This window comes from Acinonyx jubatus, chromosome B4 (assembly GCF_027475565.1).
Source record: "Acinonyx jubatus isolate Ajub_Pintada_27869175 chromosome B4, VMU_Ajub_asm_v1.0, whole genome shotgun sequence".
NCBI lineage: Eukaryota > Metazoa > Chordata > Mammalia > Carnivora > Felidae > Acinonyx > Acinonyx jubatus.
This window is the reverse complement of record NC_069387.1, coordinates 23,733,072-23,756,416: the sequence shown is the minus strand read 5'-3', so window position 1 is coordinate 23,756,416 and position 23,345 is coordinate 23,733,072. Positions and strand designations below refer to the sequence as shown.

Here is a 23,345-nt window from a genome sequence, read left to right as displayed (position 1 = left end):
AGACACAGAGAGACAGAGCATGAGCAGGGGAGGGGCAGAGAGAGAGGGAGACAGAATCTCAAGCAGGCTCCAGGCTTGGAGCTGTCAGCACAGAGCCCGACATGGGGCTCAAACCCACAATCCATGAGATCCTGACCTGAGCTGAAGTCAGATGCATAACTGACTAAACCACCCAGGTGCCCCTGTTGAGACTTCTTATCACCATGAATGGATGTTAAATTTTGTCAAAAGCTCTTTTCTGCCTCATTTTGTTAATTCGGTGTATCATATTAATGATTTGTGTATGTTGAAACATCTTTGTATCCCTGGAATAAACCCCACTTGATTATGGTGTATGACAGTTTTAATGTATTGTCAGATTTGGTTTGCTAATATGTTGTTGAAGATTTTTGCATCTATTGTTCATCAGGGATATTGGTCTGTAATTTTCTTGTAGTGTCCTTGCCTGGTTTTGGTATCAGGGTAATGGTTGCCTCATAAAATAAGGTTGAAGTTCCCACCTCTTTTACTTTTGTGAAAGAGTTTGAGGAAAATTGGTATTCTTAAGCATTTGGTAGAATTCACCAATGAAGCCATACGGTCCTGGACTTTTCTTTGTTAGGAGATTTTTGATTACTGATTCAATCTCTTTACCAGTAATTGGCTTGGTGATATTTTCTATTTCTTTATGATTCAGTCTTGGTAGATTGTATGTTTCTAAGAATTTTTCCATTTCTTCTATATTTTTGATCCTTTGTATTTCTGTCGTATCAGCTAGCTGTAATGTTTTCTTTTTCATTCCTAATTTTTTGAGTCAGTCCTCTTTGGTTTTTTCTTGATTAGTCCAGGTAAAGGTTTGTCAATTTTATTTATCTTTAACAAAGCACAGCTCCTGGTTTCATTATTCTTTTCTATTGTATTTTGAGTCTTTATTTCATTTATTTCTGCTCTGATCTTTGTTATTTCCTTCCTTTTAACTTTGGGCTTAGCTTGTTTCTTCTTATATTTCACTGAAGTATCAAGTTAGATTTGCTTACTTGAGATCCATCTTTTTTCTCAATTATGTCTTTATGGTTACAAACTTTCCTCTTAGAGCTGCCTTTGCTGCATTCCATAAGTCTTGGTATGTGGTGGTCTCATTTCCATTTGTCTCAAGGTGGTCTTTGATTTTTCTTTTGATTTCCATTTTGGCCCATTGGTTGTTCAGGAAGACACTGATTAAATTTCCACATATTTGTAAAAACAGGCAGACTTCATCACCATGTAAAAGACAGGTGCTACGTACTCCCCGAAAGCATCACTCTATCATTTTACTGTGGGAGAATACTTTCTACTACCATCTGACAGATTTATCTAAGTATGAAGTTTCAAAAAGATTTTCCTGAAACCACCAAGGTTTCTATCAAGGAGTTTGGCTCATATGGTATTTTTCTTTTATAAAAGGTGGGGGTATGCAGCGACAGGGTGCATTCAAGTCTTTCACTGAATTTATACCTATGAAATGAAGTCATGTCTGTTGTGTAGGTGAGTCAACCATCTGACACTGCTCTGCAGTTTCACATATTTTAGATTCTATAAATATTTTAACAGCTGGGATAAATGATCCTCAATATTTATTCTCTTGTGTTTGCTGTTTGGAAGTCATAAATCAAGTATCTTTTATTTTTATAAACACAGTCCACTTGATGCGGGGTGGTATTAAGAATTCACCCAGGTTTGTGGCATTCTGAATAGATCATTGTAGAAGATGCCACATACTGACATTCCTTAAACATTCGTGGAGCACCTACTATGTGTATGTTTAAAAGTAGGTGGGCCTGGGGAAGGAAGAAATAGACAAAAAGGTAGAGTCTTGTCCTTTAGGGCCCAGCAAAGAGTCTGTCTGCCTTTCCATTCTAACCCTGAAATCACATCCTAGGAATTCTTTGCTCATGCTGTATTTTCTTTTTCAGTTGTTCCATCTGTTAGTTCTAGATCTATCCTGTAAGGTGGTTTCTGCTTCCTCCAGTGTCACAGTATCTGTTACCACTGCCACCTGCCTCAGTGCTACTGGTCTTTCTAGTTTCCTTCTTTGTTACCTTATATGGATGCCCCTTGGCTTTTCATGTGAAAGATTGCCTCTCTCTATCTCACTCTCTTCTCCTTCCTCCCTCCCTTTCTTCCTCCTTCCTCCCTTTCTTTCAAATCAATGGAACACCCTTTTCTTCTGCATGAGAGATTATTTTGTTAGGTCCCTGGTTCTTCTCAACTTTTCTTATTTGTTTGCTTGTGAGAAAAACCCCAGATATGTATCAGAAGACCCAGATTTGGGTTCTGGCTTTGTTTAACTAGGCTGTGACTTCAAGCAAGTCATAACGAGTCATTTTTATCTGTGAAATATGGATGATCTACTTAGGTTTCTTCTGGTTCAAACATTTCAAAATGCCCACGCTGCCTGAACGTGTTGTGAAACATAGTGAATAGATGCATACACATTCTGTTAACAGAACATTTGCAAGGGGAAAGAAGCACATAAACACATTTATTCCCTGATGTCTGCCTTTAGTAAAAGAATCCTACTCGCCAACTGTTCACATGAGTATACGCATTTATGGAAACATTGCTCACAGTGGAAAGAAACCACTGAGAAGAAGTTACTCATTCTAAGAAAAATGTTTTCAAGGTTGAAAATCTAGGATTTAAGGTGCTATCACTATTCAAGGTGAGTTTTTTTTTATTATTACAGAGAAAAAAGAAACTGTGCCATTTTTCATTTTGAAATAACTCCAAATTTAAAAGGTTGCAAGGACAGTACAAAGAACTCCCAGGTGCCCTTTCCCCAAATTTTCCAGTTGCTAATATTTTACATTTACTTTATCATTCGCTCTCTTTCACAGGGCGCCTGTGTGGCTCAGTCGGTTAAGTGCTCTCTTTCTACATACCTATAATATTGTTAGTAATAACATTCCACCGAAGCAAGTAAATATTTTTAAAAACTAAAAATGAAGAAAACAAGGTGGTTATATGCATGTTGTAAAATCTAAACTCTTGATGTAAAATAGTAATTATTATTTTTTAATGTTCATTTATTTCTGAGAGAGAGAACAAGCAGGGGAGAGGCAGAGAGAGAGGGAGACACAGAATCTGAAGCAGGCTCCAGGCTCTGAGCTGTCAGCACAGAGCCTGATGTGGGGTTCAAACTCCTGAATTTCAAGATCATGACCTGGGCCGAAGTCAGATGCCCAGGCTCAGCCGACTGAGCCTCCCAGGCGCCCCTCCTCTTGTACTTTCTATTCAAAGCTGTTATCAATGATCCTGTTGATTTTTTTTGTTAAAGTTAGTGGCAAGCCACAGGGAATGCTGATCATCAGTAACTTCAGAAGACACAGGTCACTGATTTACCATTTGACAAGCAACCTAATGAGGAAGTATGGTAGATAATTCCTAAAAAAATATACTTATTTTATTTTACATGTATTTAATGAACTTTGGAGGAAAAGTTTTAAATGATGCTTCCTAGAGCAGCTTCTTTTTTCAGAAAGAAAAGGAAACAATGTATATTAAGATGAACATTGTAATCTAGTCACGTTTTGTGTATAAAACCTATTCTTAAAAACTCTTCAAAAGCCATAAAAGATCTTACAAATTTATATTCTACTGACAGGTAATGGCTTAGGATAAGGAGAAATTTCCATTAGGAATCCAGAAATGTAGTTTTTCATATACCAAGATTTCTTTCAACTTAAACTATTTTTCCTTTACTGTCATGTTTAAACGTTTACCAAAAAATTTTATTTCCGCTTGTCAAGTATGCTCTAAACTCACATGTAGAAAACTACAGTAATTGAATGGATCTAACCTCCTTATTATGTATTTCTTCCAAAATTACTTTTTATCATAATGAAAGTATTTTTTTATTTAATTTTTTTAGATGTTTATTTCTGAGAAGGGGAGAGGGGCAGAGAGAGAGGAAGACAGAGAATCTGAAGCAGGCTCCCTGCTGTCAGTGCAGAGCCTGGGGCTTGAACCCATAACTGGGAGATCATGACCTGAGCCAAAGTTGGAGCCTCAACCAACTGAGCCACCCAGGCACCCCATAATGAAAATATTTTTTAAAAAGTATTTTAAAATAATACCAAATTATCAAAATAAGTACCACAAATCCCCAGAGCACATTAAAGGTGTTGACCCAGCTTCTCTGATGAAAGAGAAACACACTGTGCAACACGGGTATAAAGCAAGAGATGGGGCGGGGGGCACAGGAACCCAACAGGTTGCCTGCCAAGAGACGGCGGGAGAGGACCACACGTTCACAGCTGGGATCTGTTGTAGGGATGCTCCACACATATCCAGTCACTTGCATATCAACTTCCATACTCAGTACGTGAGTCTACAGAAAATTTGTATGTGATCTCAAACAGTAACCCAAAACTTGGCCAAGCACTTAAAAAGCAAGATTTGTTGTATCTGTTTCTTAAATGCATGGTTGTTTTAATGTTTTAAGAAAATGCCTATAAATTGGCTTTTATCACTTGGAGAACTAAAATAAGACAAATGCTACCACCATTGCACACATATGGTTTAATAGGGAAGAAATTTGAATATGAAATAAAAATTCATACTTTGTAAGCAAAACAATTTGAAGGCATTTCTAAGGGGTTTGCCCACACATTTTTTTTTTATGTGATGACTGATTCTTTTTACTTCGTAACGTAAAAAAAGTTGAAAATGTAGATACTGTATGATGAATGAATTTTTGTTCTTTGTAATTGCCACAAATTATGTGTTGGAGCCCATATTCAAAATCTCAAAAGCTTCAAACTTTGAGATATGAACAGCTGGAGAGGAAAGTCATACACATCACTTTCTGCAAGAGAAGCCAGAGCCATAATTACAGTTATTGTCTCCATTATGTGCTGTAAATGGTTTCCTGCTTATAAAATGACTTCTAACTTTTAATTTTAAACCCACGGGTATATATATATAAATGATGTATGTAACAGCTTATCCTTGTACAGAACAAGTATTAACAGCTCACTTTAAAAACGAACTTCAGCTCAGTTAATAGCCGGCAAGATGTCTTGCACTAATGGATAAGAAAGCTCACCCTAGGTATAAGTAGGAGTATAAGCAAGGAGAGTGAATCTTCAGGATTTTAGAGCAATGCATCATAGGATAGCTATGTCTTGGGTGCCTAATGGTCCTAAAGAACAGTGGTGTTTGTTCCACCTCAAACCCATGCCCATTGGTGACTCTTCAGTGGTTGGCTGTTCATTCCCCTTGATTTGAAACATAACATAAACTTCTAGGGGAACAGGGTTCATTTCTTTTGCATGGTCTATACCACAATGATGTATCATAGTGCACAATTAAAAGAAAGGACAAAACCCACTACTATAGCATCAGCATGACTCCTTGAAGAGAACTTCAAGCTTTAATCACACTTTGACTACTGTTGTGCTCTCCGTCCCATGGAAGAATGACAGAAAACAAACAAAAACAACCAAGCAAAACCAAAATCTTGGCTACACAGTCCCTGTGGAGATTCAGTGTAAATGTTGTAAGAAGATGCCTCCCTTATCAGAAATGTGGTAACTTGTTTGCTGCCCTTTCAGCTGCTTCACTAAAAGCTTTTTGAAAAATATGGGAGTAAACAGTGTGTGTCAAAATAATGCCATACAAATGTAATAGGGAAGGCTGACATATAAATACTTTATTTGTGGAATTAATTAACAGAAAATTATATATTTTTCAGTTGCTGCTCATTTAGAAAAGCCTGAGTCATGAATATCAAAAGATTACAACTAAACTCTTAATGTCTATTTGTAGGTAGGCGCAGGAAACCAGACTGTGATTTAATTTTCAGACTATTGTTTTCATATATAAATTGTCCCTTTAAATTTTTTTAAAATCAATATATACAAAATGGTTGTTCCAGTGCTGGAAAAGTATGGAAGCTTCAAATATTATGAAAAATCAAACTCCAGAAAAGTTTGAGGAGCTATGTATTATTTAAAACTATCCACTCAGCAAACTATGGATTGGGTCAGTGACATAATCTCTTTCACTAAAAATATTTTACTGTAGTCTGTTGATTATTGTTTTAATGGAAAATAATGGGAAAACAATATTCAAAATACCTTCATAACCAACTTTGCTGGAGTGTCCCACTGTGTATTACATGTCAATTGAATTTGGGCCAAATTTAAAAAAAATAGTGTTTTCAGCAAACCTTTATTTATGTTCCATTGTTGCAGGACTGCCAGTAAAGATCATGTTTGTTGGTTTAAATAGAAGCAGAAGTTGTGTCATCTGTGAAGGTGCTGGCTGAAGCTTGTGTCTTGTTCAGATTGCCAGATTATCTGAATGTCCATGAAACTGAGTATGTCTTACGGATAAGCAATAATGGCTTTATTAAATGAAGGAGTTCTCAGATGAAAGTTATGATTATATCTCACCAAGGAAAGTGTGACCATAACTTTAATTTATGATTTGGCTTCATAGCTATTTCTCATTTATAGAAATCAGTGTGTTGTGTGTTCTCTACCTGTGATAGCTAATACACACAGCTATAGTTAGCATTTCTCAGTTACAATTTTTGCACTCACAGAGAAGTGACAGAGTGGAAAAAAAAACCCAAACGTGTACACCCACATGTTACAATCAAGAGAATCACTGACTAATCCCATATCCAGCGGATCACACATTCATCAACCTGATCACTCAGCTGCCAATGCCTGTCCCATAAGATTATGAAGCAGAGATTCTTGGGTAGTTACCCTAGAAAGGCATTTGAAAGGATTGTGAATGGCCTCAATTCCTCAAACTGCTTTGTATAATCCTGGATTCTAGTTGAAATCTTAATTTGCTAGGGACAATTTTGAGTTGTTTTGTCTTGAAAGCCTCTCAAGGATATTTAAAAGAGTCTTCCAGAATAGTTTCATTTGTAGCAAGCCCAAAGACAAAAGCAGTAACAGCATTAGGATCATGGATGAAATTCAAGGCTATCAAAGTGGATTATAAACTATAACATCCTATAAAAAATGAAAAGCAAATAATTTTGAAAGATATGTACATTGGTTTAAAAGCTAGTTCCAATCAAACCATGTTCTAACCTCAACCTGCAAAAGAGAAAAATAACAGAATCCTACCAACACAAGTTGCTAATTAATCACATGGGAAATACATGAAGATGCACCTGGTCCCATGAAGAAGGTAATTCTAATAGATCCCCATCAACAAGTCCAAACAAACAAAGAAAAAAACAAAATTCACTTGTTTCAGGATTTGGTTAGAATGGATCGTGTGAACACTGTGAGACATTAAAGCAAGATGACATTCATTTAATAAATATTTTTCGAACACTTGCTGTATGTCAAGCTCTGAAGATTCAAAATGAATTAAGACCTAATCCTTGACCTCAAGGAGTCTGTAGCCTAGTGAGAAAGGCACAAATATAAACCAAATATTTTTACTGGAGCATAGAGGAGGGAGAAACATGAACAAGTCTCACTAATTTTCTGGATTTCAGTAATGAGAAATGAAATGCATTTTTGGCTTGAGTAAGTGGCAGATAGAGATGTCACTTGCTGAGGAAGAATATAAGTGAGAGGGAAAGACCATGGGTTCAATTCTAGATAAAGTTCTGGAAGCTGTCTTAAAAGGAGGCCAGGAGTTCAAAAAGAGAGGTGGGTTGGATGGGGACTTAAGCATTACTAGCATGAAGGGGGTGATCGAAAGAATGGAAATGGATGATCTTTCCTAGTGAGTACGAGAAGGGGTAGAGGATAGAACTCTTTCATGAGTTAAGATTTAGGACAGTAATTCTCAACCTTGGCTGCACATTGGAATAAACTGGGAACTTTAGAAGATATTGATGCCTGGGTCTCATTCCAAGAGATCTGATTTAACTGGTCTGGGACAGGGTCTGGGCATTGGGATTTTCCAGTACCCAGTGATTCTAATATGCAGCCAGGGTTGAGAACGACTGATTTATGAGATGGTACAGGAAGAGACAGGAAGATGGCAGAGAAACAGGAAGATGGTATTAGGGATGCTAAAGGAGGGGTTTTCCAGAAACAGGAACTTATCAACAGGGTTGAAAATTACAGAAAGGCTAATAATGTAGAGACTAAAATGTTTCTGACACTAATGACTGATGAGATTAGGAAGGCCCATTCCAGGAGAGTGGGCGAGGTCAGAGCCAGATGCTACAGACTCATATACTCAGGTAGAGAAGAAATCAATACAATGCAATGAATACTGAATATGCTTTCAAGCAGCTTGGCTGTGAAGGGAAGAGAGAGGCCATAGCTACTGAGATAAGCAGGTTGGAGAAAGGCTTTTGTTTTTTAACAATTTTTAAAGATCTCATTTATCTAGGCTATGGGACTGCGTGTGCTAATGGAGAAGAGTGGAGAAAGAGGAGAGAGAGAGACACAGAGTGAGAAAGAAGAGAGGAAGGAATACTTGATAGAACAAGATCCTGGGGTAGATCAGAGCTATGCAAACACAGGTAAAACCTTACACTTTTGTCCCTTTTTTTGGCCTAAGAAATGTTAATATCTAGAGGTTTTCTTTTGTGACTAGTGTTTTCAAAATGCAATTTTAAAGTAAATTCTCATAAGCCTAAATATTTTGAATCAAAAGAAGTTCATGTACCTCTCATTTATCTCAAATTTAAGTAAAAACGTCAGTTCTATTCAGTAAGCACAAAACAATGTGATATTATTTACAGAAGACACATGACACACTAAATGACACAAAACATGACCACTGCTGCTTTTAGACTTGATAAAATAATTTAAATAATTTTAATACTACAGCTTTGCCAAATGCAATTCAAGTAAGTCTCTGATTTTTGAAGCTGAATCATAAATTACATATTGTACCCTGTCAAAATTGCCATTTCATGGCATTTGCATCAAACCCATTATCTTGTGTTCTGTTGCCTAGTTACCGGAATTCTGAAGTTTAATGCATTTTAGATGGATATTTAAATTTCAAACAGAGTTTCAGCTACACAGTCTACAGAAAGAGAAACAGTTGGACACATCTGCTGACTTAAATTTCCAAAGGAAACTTGTTTGTGTATAAGGGCTCAGACTTGCTAAGTTTTGGAGAAGGGTGCATTGGTTTTTCAAGGAAGGGCATCTCATCTGGAGACACTAAATTCATACTTGTTTTCTGGTTTTATTTTTGTTTTTACTACAGGCATGGAGAAAAGAAAATCTTTCCTTTGTCTATATATTTAAGGCCCTAAACCTATGGTCTAAGTCTTGCTTCATTAGTACAATTCTGCATGTAACACACACATACATGAATCTTAATAGTACCATGACTTACCTGCTCCCATGTGAACACGTGTTGATTGAAATAATACTGAATTTGTTCATTTGCAATGTTAATGCACAGCTGCTCAAAGGAATTTTTTTTGAAGTTTTCAAAGCCAAATATGTCCAGAATGCCAATGCTCAGCTCATCACCGTTCCCACTGGAAAATTAAAGAGGCATTATTGAGTCCTTACTTATTTTCTTAAGAGGGAATGGAAAGCAGGGTGTCTCAGAGTATGCTTTTGTGATTTAGCTAAGAAACTCCTACCAAGACACAGAGTGTAAATTTTCTTAATTGAAAAAGTTTCCCTCCATAAAACATAAAGTAGGTAGCATCAATTTTAATATGTAAAAGATACAAGATTTTCCTTGTACTACAGAAACCTGTCCTATACTTTTTCCTATGGGTTTGTGGGTACAAGATCACAGCCCCGAGTGAGTCATGAATCATACGGAAAACCTGGCCAGCACTCAGAAGACCACAAAAATGTATTCAATAAAAATCATACCAGAAAAGCAAAAATTCTGTGTAAGGATGTCTTTAGTCTTTCACTTTAGGACAATTAAAACATCTTGCTAAAAACACTTCACCTCTTTTAAAGAATCATTATTTACTTTTGAGTTATTCATTCGTAAGTGTTTAATAGAGAATAAATGGTAACTTGGGGAAAGACAAAAATGTATTTGAGTTTATTTTATAATCAACTACTTTAAAATGCAATTAAATATTATTTTATTTTATTATTTTATTTTATTGTTTTTTAATATATGAAATTTATTGTCAAATTGGTTTCCATACAACACCCAGTGCTCATCCCAAAAGATGCCCTCTTCAATACCCATCACCCACCCTCTCCTCCCTCCCACCCCCATCAACCTTCAGTTTGTTCTCAGTTTTTAAGAGTCTCTTATGCTTTGGCTCTCTCCCACTCTAACCTCTTTTTTTATTTTTCCTTCCCCTCTCCCATGGGTTTCTGTTAAGTTTCTCAGGATCCACATAAGAGTGAAAACATATGGTATCTGTCTTTCTCTGTATGGCTTATTTCACTTAGCATAACACTCTCCAGTTCCACCCACGTTGCTACAAAGGGCCATATTTCATTCTTTCTCGTTGCCACATAGTACTCCATTGTGTATATAAACCACAATTTCTTTATCCATTCATCAGTTGATGGACATTTAGGCTCTGTCCATAATTTGGCTATTGTTGAGAGTGCTGCTATAAACACTGTGGCACAAGTGCCCCGATGCATCAGTACTCCTGTATCCTTGGGTAAATTCCTAGCAGTGCTATTGCTGGGTCATAGGGTAGGTCTGTTTTTAATTTTTTGAGGAAACTCCACACTGTTTTCCAGAGTGGCTGCACCAGTTTGCATTCCCACCAACAGTGCAAGAGGGTTCCCATTTCTCTACATCCTCTCCAGCATCTGTAGTCTCCTGATTTGTTCATTTCAGCCACTCTGACTGGCGTGAGGTGATATCTGAGTGTGGTTTTGATTTGTATTTCCCTGATGAGGAGCAATGTTGAGCATCTTTTCATGTGCCTGTTTGCCATCTGGATGTCTTCTTTAGAGAAGTGTCTATTCATGTTTTCTGCCCATTTCTTCACTGGATTATTTGTTTTTCGGGTGTGGAGTTTGGTGAGCTCTTTATAGATTTTGGATACTAGTCCTTTGTCCGATATGTCATTTGCAAATATCTTTTCCCATTCTGTTGGTTGCCTTTTAGTTTTGTTGATTGTGTCCTTTGCTCTGCAGAAGCTTTTTATCTTCATGAGGTTTCAGTAGTTCATTTTTGCTTTTAATTCCCTTGCCTTTGGGGATGTGTCAAGTAAGAAATTGCTACGGCTGAGGTCAGAGAGGTCTTTTCCTGCTTTCTCCTCTAGGGTTTTGATGGTTTCCTGTCTCACATTCAGGTCCTTTATCCATTTTGAGTTTATTTTTGTGAATGGTGTGAGAAAGTGGTCTAGTTTCAACCTTCTGCATGTTGCTGTCCAGTTCTCCCAGCACCATTTGTTAAAGAGACTGTCTTTTTTCCATTGGATGTTCTTTCCTGCTTTGTCAAAGATGAGTTGGCCATACGTGTGTGGGTCTAGTTTTGGGGTTTCTATTCTATTCCATTGGTCTATGTGTCTGTTTTTGTGCCAACACCATGCTGTCTTGATGATTACAGCATTGTAGTAGAGGCTAAAGTCTGGGATTGTGATGCCTCCTGCTTTGGTCTTCTTCTTCAAAATTACTTTGGCTATTCGGGGCCTTTTGTGGTTCCATATGAATTTTAGGATTGCTTGCTCTAGCTTCGAGAAGAATGCTGGTGCAATTTTGATTGGGATTGCATTGAATGTGTCGATAGCTTTGGGTAGTATTGACATTTTGACAATATTTATTCTTCCAACCCATGAGCATGGAATGTTTTTCCATTTCTTTATATCTTCTTCAATTTCCTTCATAAACTTTCTATAGTTTTCAGCATACAGATCTTTTACATCTTTGGTTAGATTTATCCCTAGGTATTTTATGCTTCTTGGTGCAATTGTGAATGGGATGAGTTTCTTTATTTGTCTTTCTGTTGCTTCATTGTTAGTGTATAAGAATGCAACTGATTTCTGTACGTTGATTTTGTATCCTGCAACTTTGCTGAATTCATGTATCAGTTCTAGCAGACTTTGGTGGAGTCTATCTTAAATATTATTTTATAATTAAATATTCCAAATGTACTTTTTTTCCTGCTCCCCCATAATGGTTACCTCTCTGTTCATTAAAGGCTAGATAGTTGGTCAAAAGTTTGCCTCTTCTGAGAAATATATGCATTACAGTTATTTTCATGTGATTTTAAAAAGGAGAGTACAAACATTTCTCTGTGCTCACTATTTATGTAACCTAGGTTAACGCTTAGTGTTGTGTGAGGAAGTGATTTAGAAATGACAGCTGTCCACCTCATGCTGGGAAGTGAAGGATGCTCTCTGTATTCGGAAGAACTGACTGAACTCAGAACACAAAGTTATAGGACCCTTTGTGTGATGGGATTGACAAAAGGAAAGCTATACAAATACTTCTGAAAATTCCTATTTTGAATAGAAAGTGAAAATGTATGCTGGTTTAGTCAACATTATTATTCTTTTAAAAAATTATCCCACAGGATCCTGCTGAGATATTTAACTCATCTAATAGTGTGTTACAGCCAGGAGGACCTTAGAGATGACCTCATTCAGGGATTCTTAACCTGGGGTCTGTTAATGGTCTTCAAGGGGGCTGGAATCAACCATGCACAATATTTTGGTGGGTATGTAGAAATATATCCATTTTTAAAATTTTGGAGTGAAGAACATAGTTTCAATAGATCCTTTTATTCTTTCTTTTATTCTTTTCTTTTTTTTTTTTAGATAGAGAGAGAGAGAGAGAGAAAGAGAGGGAGTGGGAGAGGTGCAAAGGGAGAAGGAGAGAGAACGATGCAGGGCTCGATCCCATGAACCATGACATTATGACCTGAGCCAAAATAAAGAGTTGGACACTGAACTGACTAAGCCACCCAGGCATCCCTCAAGAGATCCTTAAAAGGCTCCAAGATGTCCATCAATAACTGAGACCACTGATTTGTCATTACATGCCTTTATTTAATAGTTGAAGAAGACAAGATGCAGAGAAATGCAGTAATTTGTCAAGGGTTGCACAACAAGTTAGTGGAAAAGACTGGCACAGTATACAGGCTCTTCAAAATCTTAACATAAATCTTGACAGATTTTTGCTGAACTATATGAATGGTCTTATTTTAATTTGTTAAACTTTATTTAAAAAACATTTTTTTTAACATTTATTCATTTTTGAGAGACAGAGAGAACAGAGTGTAAGCTGGGGAGGGGCAGAGAGAGAGCAAGACAGAATCCAAACCAGACTCTGGGCTCTGAGTTGTCAGCACAGAGTCCAACGCGGGGCTCGAACTCCCTGACCTTGAGATCATGACCTGAGCCGAAGTCGGATTCTTAACCAACTGAGCCACCCAGGCGCCCCTGTTTGTTAAACTTTCTATAAAAATTTTGAAAATCTAACATTTGGCTGGCTTTCTTTAGTGTATGGAAAGGAAAGTTACCAAATAGTAAAGAGGCTGTAGTGGAATTTTCAGCAGATCGCCTTAGTGCCAAACATGCAGATGATAAGTAGCAAAATGTAGTCGTCTGTGGAATACATAGATAGTGAACATTCTGGAATTTTTCCATTTTCACCTGAAAGCTTGGCATCATACCGATGGCCACACATGAACATACAAAGTGTTTTGATCATTAAATCAGAATGGGCAAACTGGAATTTGATTTGCAGACCCAGTCGGATAGGTTACAGTTTAGCAAAAAGGGAAAGAAGCAATTCTGGGGGATAGAGAATTAAGAACATGGAGGAATAATGGATTATCTCTTAGACATTCTGGATAATATTATGATGTGGTGTGGCCCTTCGTGGAAAAATGACTGAATTACATGCCTGAAATGTGTATAGAATAGTCTTTTATGCTTAGTAAGCAAATGTGAACAAGGTGACTTAAGGTAGGCATTTATCCTGCTTTTTGTATACAATTTCTACAGATTGTGTAATTTGTGGCAGAACAAAGCTTTAGGTGTAAATGGAAGGGTTTATACCTGTGCGCAATCCCTGGTACATAGAGAGTACTCAGTCAGTGGTGGCTGTGATTCTTTATTTCTAAGATGGGGTACTAGGCAGGGCATAAACGATGACATTATCGTTCATATATTCACTCTATCATTTACTATTTACTTAGGACATTTTGGAACCAAAGTTCATTGGAGGTCATAATTCCTATCCTTACAGGATTATAGTGAGAGTTAAAATATAAAAAGAAAGCTTTCCTTTGCCTTCAAGATTTAATTCAATCCCTCAAAACAAAGCAAACAAACAAAAAAACCTGCTGGAATGACATTTTATGAAAGTATAAAATGGTATATACACTTTACAGTACACCTTCCTATTAAAAGAACATATAAATTGATGTCACTTTAAAAATTCACTTTTCATGTTTATTCATGTTGCTACAGTTTTTGTGTTCCAGGACATTTGTATTTTTATAGCTATCTGGCCTAATAAAGGGCTACTAGGAAATAAAGCAGATCTACTGAGATAGAACTGTAATAATTCAGCGATAGCAATTAGGAACGTCTTCAAAGGGACTCATATACAAATCAATAAATTAGAAAACAGACTTACATCACCTGACATTTGGGGAAAAAAATGTTTCCATGAGAATTTTTACCTTGGCGATGTGCCGTGCTTCAATAAGCTGTTAATGCGATTGACTATCCAACTAAAGAGACGCCCGTATAAAGTTTTGGCCATAGCATCTCTGACATCAGTAGCTTTTTCGACCGTATTGGGGCGAATAATGGTTTCTCCTCTAGTGACCACACAGTGGGAGGTAAGAGCTTCTTTTAGTTCATCTGCCTGAATGCAAAGCAAAGAAGCAGCTAAAAAAAACAAACAGATGTGTTGTTAGAAAAAGTTATGGCAATGAAGTCACTTCCTATAGAATGAAAACGTCTTAATTTACCTTCTTCAAACGACATAAAAGAAATATGTGAAGACTTTCTAATGTAAAAATAAGTTGCTGTTGAGTAGGAGTCCTGTGTCTCTTCTTGATCATTTTTCTCTCCCTGACTGGTCACATGCAGGCTGCCATATAATAAATACAGCACAACCCAAACCGAACTGGCTGACAGGAGGGAACATTGGCACAAGCCAGTGGTTGTTTACATGATGCCAAACATAATTTCACTGAATTATGTGAAATAATTTATAAGCATAATGAATAAATTTGGTATAATTTGGACGCCATTATCATATACACATTTTCAAAATGTAGAAATTAACTGGAAGTTACTTAGACTTGAGAGATATGCTCAAACCAATGTATTTTACCTAACTTTTGCAATATTTAACCAAAACAGCATAAACCTTATCTCAACATTAATGTATTTTTGTATCCTACTACTTCTCAGTTATATATTTCAATAATTAAATTCTGGTAAAGTGTGATGCCTGGAACATGCATATTTAATGGTAATTACATATCACAGGGAATTTTAAATGAAAAATACCTAAATTCAGGCAATAAAATTCATTTTTTAATATAAAACATCTTTAACCCAAACTATCACATGACAGACTATTTTTTAAATCAGTTCTCCTTTTAAATTATTTTCAACATTTTGAATTTTACTTTTAGCATTGGGACAAGATAGTTCTCAGCTATGTGGCTAAGATCACTGGACCTTGCTTAAATATTGTTTTCACATTGTAGAGGTAATACAAGTCCACTGTAGATATCTTGCTTTTCAAGTTAACATTCTGCATTTCTTTCCTTTTAAGCATATTTACTGTCACTATTCTGCACATATATTTCATCTTAATATCTTAAGCATTTCTCACTTTATTAAATATCACTTGTAAATTTTAATTTGCTGCATAATAGTCTGCTATATATCATAATATATCAATAATTTTAAATTGTTGGATGTTTAGGTTGTTTCCATATGTTCATAATTGTAAAGAATGCTGGGATAAATATTTTGTGTATGAATCTGTGTTCCTGTTTCGTATGATTTTCTTAGCATAAATTGCTTAGAATCAGTAATTGGTTCAGTGTATATAAACATATTTAAGCCTTCTTATGTATACTCTTTAGCTATTCTTCAAAAACCCTGAACCAATTACATTCTTATCAGCCAAAAAAAATTTTAATGCAATTTCATGGGTACCATATATTATTTTTGAGAATGGCCTATTTGATAGGAAAAAATGCCTTCATTTTTCAATTTGTTTTTAACTGACTCTTAGTGAAGCTAAATACTTTCTTTTTTTCATATTTTTATTAGTAATTTGTGGTTTTATTTTATAAACTCCCTTTTTTTCATTGATATATTTGTCTTTTCCTAATAAGCTTAGAAGAGCTCTTCATAGCTTACACATATTTCTTATATGTATAGTACAAATATTTTCTTTTATTTTTTACCTGTATTGCAATTTCGTTTATTTTTCTTTTGTTAGTATGAAAGAGTTTTAATATTTATGTAGTCAAATATCCATTAAAAATCCTTTCTGCTTTTGGTTTTCTGCACATAAAATCCTTCAAGTTTTTTCTCATTTCAGGATTATATAAACGCACTCTTGTCCTGAACTTTTATGATTTTTTGCAGTTAAATGGTATAGATTTGTAATTTATTTTGGTATATGGTGTATGACAAGAATTCAAATCCCCCCCCACCCCCACTCCCCTAAGTGGCTAGCCAGTTTGCTGTCCCTACAACACTGATTCCCTAGTGATTTGTAATGCCATTTCTGGCAATTCTGCTTGGATCTGTTTCTGTTTCTGAATAGTGTTTCCCATTGATTAAATTGTCTACTTCTATTCCTGCATTGTTCATTTTACCTGGGGATATATTGCTAAGTATAATACCTCATAAGGCAAACTTCTAGTCTTGATCATCTTTATCTAGAAGGAATGGAAGCTAATCAAGAAACTTAAGTTAGGAAGATAGAGGGAGGAGGAGAGGGACAGGGAGGGAGAGAGGGAGAGAAAGATTGAGAGAACCTTCTAGATACATGCATTAAGTGGTTTCTGAATGAATTGTGGAGAATGGCCTGGAAAAGTTCAAGAACTGATGTAGAATGAACAATTGGGAGGTTACTTAGCTGAGGTGAGAGGTGATGTTGTCTTCAGTGAGAACGAAGATGATGGAGATAAACAGAAGTGGTCAGATTTGAGAGATATTTATGAGACAGAACAGCCAGAACTGGACCCTGATTGAGACAATGTACCTGTAAAACCATCAGGAAACATGGCCTTGGTTTGGAGATAATTCCTTGCAACTTTAATTATAAATCATTATAAGTTAGCAAAATTTTTATTTGCCATAAAAGGCTATTCCACAAAGTGCTTTAATTTTAACTATATTCATATAAATATTAATCTTTTGTGACCCATATGACTGTTTCCTATATAGAAATAGGTTCTCAATTATCAAAGTCAGTTCTTAGTTTGTTAGTTTCTGAGTATATATTCATAATCTACAAATATCTCTGTGGTCAATCATTCTCTTCATTGTTGATAACTCTTCTAATTATGATCAATGGTGAGATCTGAATATATCACTGGAGTTTTCTGTTTTTTCCTTCCACATCTGATAACTGGGGACTGCTGGGAGCTACAGATCAACCTGGAACTACTGGCCCATGGGTGCCAAAAAATATTAGGTCTGCTGAATGAAGGTTCAGCCCAGGATCTACATAGCCTGCAGCACATTGGCCAGAAGAAGGCCCGGCTCATCATGGGCCAGAGGGAGATCCATGGCCCAGAAAAAAAAACAAAACAAAACAAAAAACAACTATTAGTCTAATATCTTCTGGTCATTTAACTTTATTTATATATGAAAAATCAGAACAGGTTCTCAGGTCCACGGCAATCATTACATGCCAATCTCAGTTCTTCTGTATTACTAAGCTGGTCCCAGAGACAAAGTGGCATGGAGATGATAGGGATCTAAGGACAGGTCCAGACTAGAATGGTTCGTATCTGGTCCTCTGAAATTTACCCTAAAACAGCTCATTCTGTTTCTGATTAAGTATAAATCAGAAAAAATATATAAACAAAAATTTATATCATGATTCTCTACATTATATATGAAACATAACAAATCTGGAATTATAGAGGCATATGCCCACATTAAAAATTAAAAAAAAAATAGCATATATTCTAAATAAAAAAGCTGTGCCACCAGAAAATCAGTGGGAAACCTTAAGTTATTGGAATAATTCATTAAACTCTGCTAGATAGAGAAAAAAGTTGATTTAAAGCAAATACAATATTGCACTTTTCTTGTATACAAAATTATTGCAAAATCAGTTAACCCAGTATGAATGAGTATAAAAATTCATCCGGTATGAAAATAAATATACAAGTCTTTATTGCTTATAAGTGAAATAAGTCAGTCAGAGAAAGACAGATACCATATGTTTTCACTCATATGTTGATCTTGAGAAACTTAACAGAAGACCATGGGGGAGGGGAAAGAGAAAAAAAAAGTTACAAACACAGAGGGAGGGATGCAAACCATAAGAGACTCTTAAATACAGAGAACAAACAAACTGAGGGTTGATGGGGGGCAGAGAGGGAAAACTGGGCGATGGGCATTGAGGAGGGCACTTGTTGGGATGAGCACTGGGTGTTTTATGGAAGACAATTTGACAACAAATTATATTTAAAAAATAAAATAAAATTATATATACACTAAATCTATCAAATAATAACTTTAACTCCTTTCAGATCAGTTTACTAAATTTTAATTATATTTTCTGTGTTTTTACATTGAAATGTAAATAGCTCCTAAAACAGTCTAAAGCCTAGACTTAGGAAGGTTTTCTTCAGTAATCAGTTATTTTGCAGGCATGAATATGTGTTTTAAATATTGGACTTTAAAAGCTTCATTTTATGCAAATTGAATCTGAATATTCTTTTTCAGGATTCTCTATCAGTACGATCACTTGAAATTATCTTTTTTTTGAAGTTTTTTTTGAAATTGTCTTTATGTGACACTTACAAGTATGTCATTAGACATTTTTCAAGAGTTCAGTGTTGGGGCGCCTGGGTGGCTCAGTTGGTTGGGTGTCTGACTTCGGCTCAGGTCATGATCTCACAGTTCGTGAGTTCGAGCCCCGCGTCGGGCTCTGTGCTGACAGCTCACAGCCTGGAGCCTGCTTCACATTCTGTGTCTCCCCCTCTCTCTGCCCCTTCCCTGCTCATGCTCTGTCTCTCTCTGTCTCAAAAATAAATAAACATTTAAAAAAAAAAAAAGAGTTCAGTGTTGAACAGAAGATAATAAAACTCACAGTTTTCCAGAGCTGCATGATTGGAAATGTGGCTCTTGTCAAGCTGGTGTTCAGTTGCCACAGAAGAAAATTCAATGTTTCCAACATTCATGATTGCAGCCAGTATACTGTATATACTTCCAAGTTGCTGAAACATACCATGAAAATGTTAACATCACCTTCCCTGGCATATATAGCAAGGCAGTGACTATGGCTGGAGACAGACTGGGTAAGAATTCTAAGGCTCCAGCATAAGAAGGTCATCCCATAGACAATGATGTCATTCTGAGACCCAAGTAGGCCAAGATCCAAGTAGGCTCAGTCTCATTTGTTATTTTAATATGAGAGGTGAGCATGGTACCTGTTACCCGGCGAGTGATAAAAAAAAAAATTTATGAATGCCAGTATGAAGAAAAAAAATAAACAAGGAACTCCCCTCAGAGGAGGTAAAAATATCTAATTCCTTGGGCCACAGAAAAATTGGTCTATGTGATACTTAACTTTGGGATTTAATGTGGTCATTTCCAGATGTTCATTTTCCTTGAGGCCATCTTAAAAGTGAGCTTAATAAAGGGAGCTAAGGAAGAAAGACCCAAAGATCCCAGCATCAAAATCAAAGGATATGTATCATTTAAGTATAGGCATGAGAACTCTGGACTACAGCTTAGAATTTATAGTAGTAAAACCCTAAATAAGGTACATAAAAATATATTCAGAAACACACACACACACACACACACACACACACACACACACACACACCCCACACCTCTTCTTGGAGGTATAGAAGGCATTTTATCAAGGAGTCTATGGTAATTCTTGGTGTCATTCCAACTATGTTCAAGGTGCAGTAAGGTATAGGAAACAGACAAAATCTTTATTGTTTTCTTATGTTGCTGCCTTTATTTTAATCCAGCTCCTACACTTAATAGAATTGATTATTCCATCCACTCCAACATTCTAAGTCATGATAAAAACTGGATGTGAAAAAAATCTTCAGGGACATTTTTTCATTCATATATAACATATGAATACATAAACATTTAAACAAATACATTTGCTGAATGAATATATAGATATATCTGTATATATCTAGGTATTCACTTATCCAATAAATATATATCTTATGCCAGGCACTGCTCTTGTCACAGGGGATTCAGAAGAGGCAAAACTAAGATCTTTGTTCCCTTGGGGTGTTTAGGCAGTGAGAGGGCAGGCATTAAGAAACAAATAGACAAACATGACATTTTCAGTAACAAAACGGGCTGTGAAGAGAAAAACACATAGAGGAGCAATGGAGAGTGACTGAAAAGGGCAGGGAGGGCCTTTTGAGTTGGGGAGGTTAGGGAGAGCTGCCCTCTGAGAAGCTGAGGCCTTGGTGACAAGGGAACCACCTAGGTGAAGAACTGGAATCAGAACATTCCAGGCAGAGGGGACAGCAAGGGCAAGGCCTTGCGTGAGGAAAGAAGGAAGAGTGGGGCTGGAGGACAGTGAGGGATGATGTGATAGGAGCCAGAGAGGTGAGCATGAGCCAGGCCCTCTGGGCTCACTGTAGAGTTTGGACTTCATTTGAATCGCTATGTAAAGCCACTAGAGATTTCAAAGCAGGGAGCTGTGATATTTTAAACTGATGAATCTGCCTACTATGTGGAAATGAATGGATTGGGAGCAGACAGAAAAGTGGAATTGTCAGGAGGCTATCGCAGTAGTCTAGTGAGAGATGATGATGGCTTGGACTAGAATAGTAAATGGTGGAGACCAAAAGAAGTCAATGCACTGGGGTATATTTTGGAAGTAGAACAATAAATGTGCTGATAGGCTGGATGTGAATCACTTTTCTAAGAATACTCTCCTGGTAAGGAATTTCCATTTGTAACATGCATAACTTGTAAAGAGGCAACCAGTGTGGGCTTTAATGGCAGGCGGGGAAATAAATACAGCATCTGACATCCTGCTGTATTTTTCTTGAGGAAACTGTAGACGTTATGGATAAATGACACCAGGAATATGCCTTGAAATAGACTGTTGAAAACTGTGTTCCTTCAAAACTTTGTGTGTCAGTTACAGACTAGAAAGTCCAGTTGTGTAAGTTCCCAAGTTGGATTTTTAACAGCATTTAGAGATTCATTACAGAGAATCACATGCTGAATCAATCGACATTTAATTCTTAATTCAACTGTTTATGAGAAGAACTGTGTAATCTTTCTAGACTGGGGCTCCCCTTGATATCCTGTAATTACAATATTCATTTGGAGTACAGTTGGAGGCTCAGAAGACAGCAAATCAGGGCCCTAGCTCAGTCTGGGTCTGGCAGCTAGACTGATGGGGCTCAAAGGGGCCTGACCTCGGGCACGGGTATGACCTTGACCAGGCACTTGGGTCATTGGTGGCACAAAGACTAATCATCTCTGATGCTGTCACCCCAAGGAGTCCAGAAGGATTTTTATTTGACAATAATAATAAGCAAAAGAACATTTTTTCATTTTACATATAAAACTACCAAGGCATAAAAAAACAAAAACAAATAAAAAACAACAAAACTACCAAGGCATAAAACAATCTAACAATGTTCCATGGACTTTGAATGAACTGAGATTTGAATCCTGCCTCCCAGCTCACTGGATGCACTATACCTTCCCACAGAGGAAGAAGAGTGGCTTACAGGAAAAGTATACTCTCCAAGTGCTCCCTAGAGATTGGAAAATATTCACAATTCCCTCTATCTACTCCACTTCCTGCTTTGTCTGTACCTGAGGAGGCTGGACTGCTACTGCTCTTGCAGTATCTTCAAGGAGAAACATGTTTCTGGCTTGTTTTCTGGAAAGTCAGACCTTCATTGTTCTGATGCATCAGGCTCCAATCTACTCCACTGCTGCTCTGGACATTCCCGCTCTGCTTCTGAGCTTGTACACTAGGCTGATCGCCTATGCAGACAGCAACCCAAAACTATGTGTGTGGGGGGGCGCCTGGGTGGCTCACTCAGTTAAGCATCCGACTTTGGCTCAGGTCATGATCTTGCGGTCTGTGGGTTCAAGCCCCGCGTCGGGCTCTGTGCTGACAGCCCAGAGCCTGGAGCCTGTTTCAGATTCTGTGTCTCCCTCTTTCTCTGACCCTCCCCTGTTCATGTTCTCTCTCTGTCTCAAAAATAAATAAATGTTAAAAAAATTTATAAAAAACAAAACAAACCAAAAAAACACTGTGTGTGGGGCAAGGTCACTACTCTGTCTGCACTGAGTTAATCTTCCCAAGGCAAAATAATTGTTAGAAGGACTCTTCCTCTTCCAGAAGTTTCTTGTACTACATCTCTTATTCAACCATCCACCCATCCATTCATTCATCCAACCAGCATCTGTTTGCTATTTACTAAGCACTATGTCAGATACTGGATATATCAATAACTAAGAATAATTTCTGTTCTCAAGGACTCTACAGTCTCCTGGAACCAAAGGGTATGGATCATTTCCTATACTGAATTTCTATATGGATTATTTCTATGTATTTCTACTTTCTGTATTTTATTATAGTTTTTTTAATAAATAAACTTTATTTTTATTAATTTATTATTTTTATGAAGGCTTCACATCCAGTGCAGAGCCCAATGCTGGGCTTGAACTCATGACTGTGTGATCAAAACCTGAACTGAGATCAAGAGACCTAAACTTGATTTTTAGAGCAGTTTGAGGGTCACAGCAAAACTGAGTGGAAAGTATAGAGTTACCAGTTAGCCCCTGTCCTCCTTGCTCCACACACCCAGCTCTCCCCACTATCAACATCCTGCATTAGGGTGATGCATGTGTTATAATCAATGAACCTACACTGAAACATGATTGTCACCCAAAGTCCATAGTTGACATCAGAGTTCACACTTGGTGTCGGATATTCTCTGGATTTTTATAAATGTATAATGACACCTATCTACCACTATAGTACCATACAGTGTTTCCATTGCCCTGAAATCCCCTGTGCTCTGCCTACTTACCTCTCCTCGCAGCCTATAACTACCCATGGTCTTTTACTGTTTCCATAGTTTTGCCTTTTCCAAAATGTTATATAGTTGGGATCATATAGTCTATAGCCCTTTCAGATTGGCTTCTTTCACTTAGTGATGTGCATTTAAGGTTCTCCCATGTGTTTTCATGGCTTGATAGCTCGTTTCTTTTTAGCACTGAATAATACCCCATTATTAGGATG

The 23,345-nt window shown here is 36.9% G+C and overlaps 1 protein-coding gene across 6 annotated transcripts in view; it reads right to left on the bottom strand.

The window, feature by feature from the left end:
• The window catches only part of MYO3A (myosin IIIA), a 239,162-nt gene that overhangs the window by 75,076 nt on the left and 140,741 nt on the right, over window positions 1-23,345 (bottom strand). For all 6 annotated transcript variants that reach the window (XR_008299958.1, XM_027073673.2, XM_027073674.2 and 3 more), the window contains exons 17-19: window positions 19,176-19,302; window positions 14,548-14,758; window positions 9,304-9,451 (exon numbers count right to left, since the gene is read on the bottom strand). Coding sequence is in view for 5 of the 6 variants with exons in the window: in XM_027073673.2 (XP_026929474.1) it covers window positions 9,304-9,451; window positions 14,548-14,758; window positions 19,176-19,302 (486 nt within the window). In the remaining variant the exon portion in view is untranslated. The remainder of the gene's footprint in view (window positions 1-9,303; window positions 9,452-14,547; window positions 14,759-19,175; window positions 19,303-23,345) is intronic.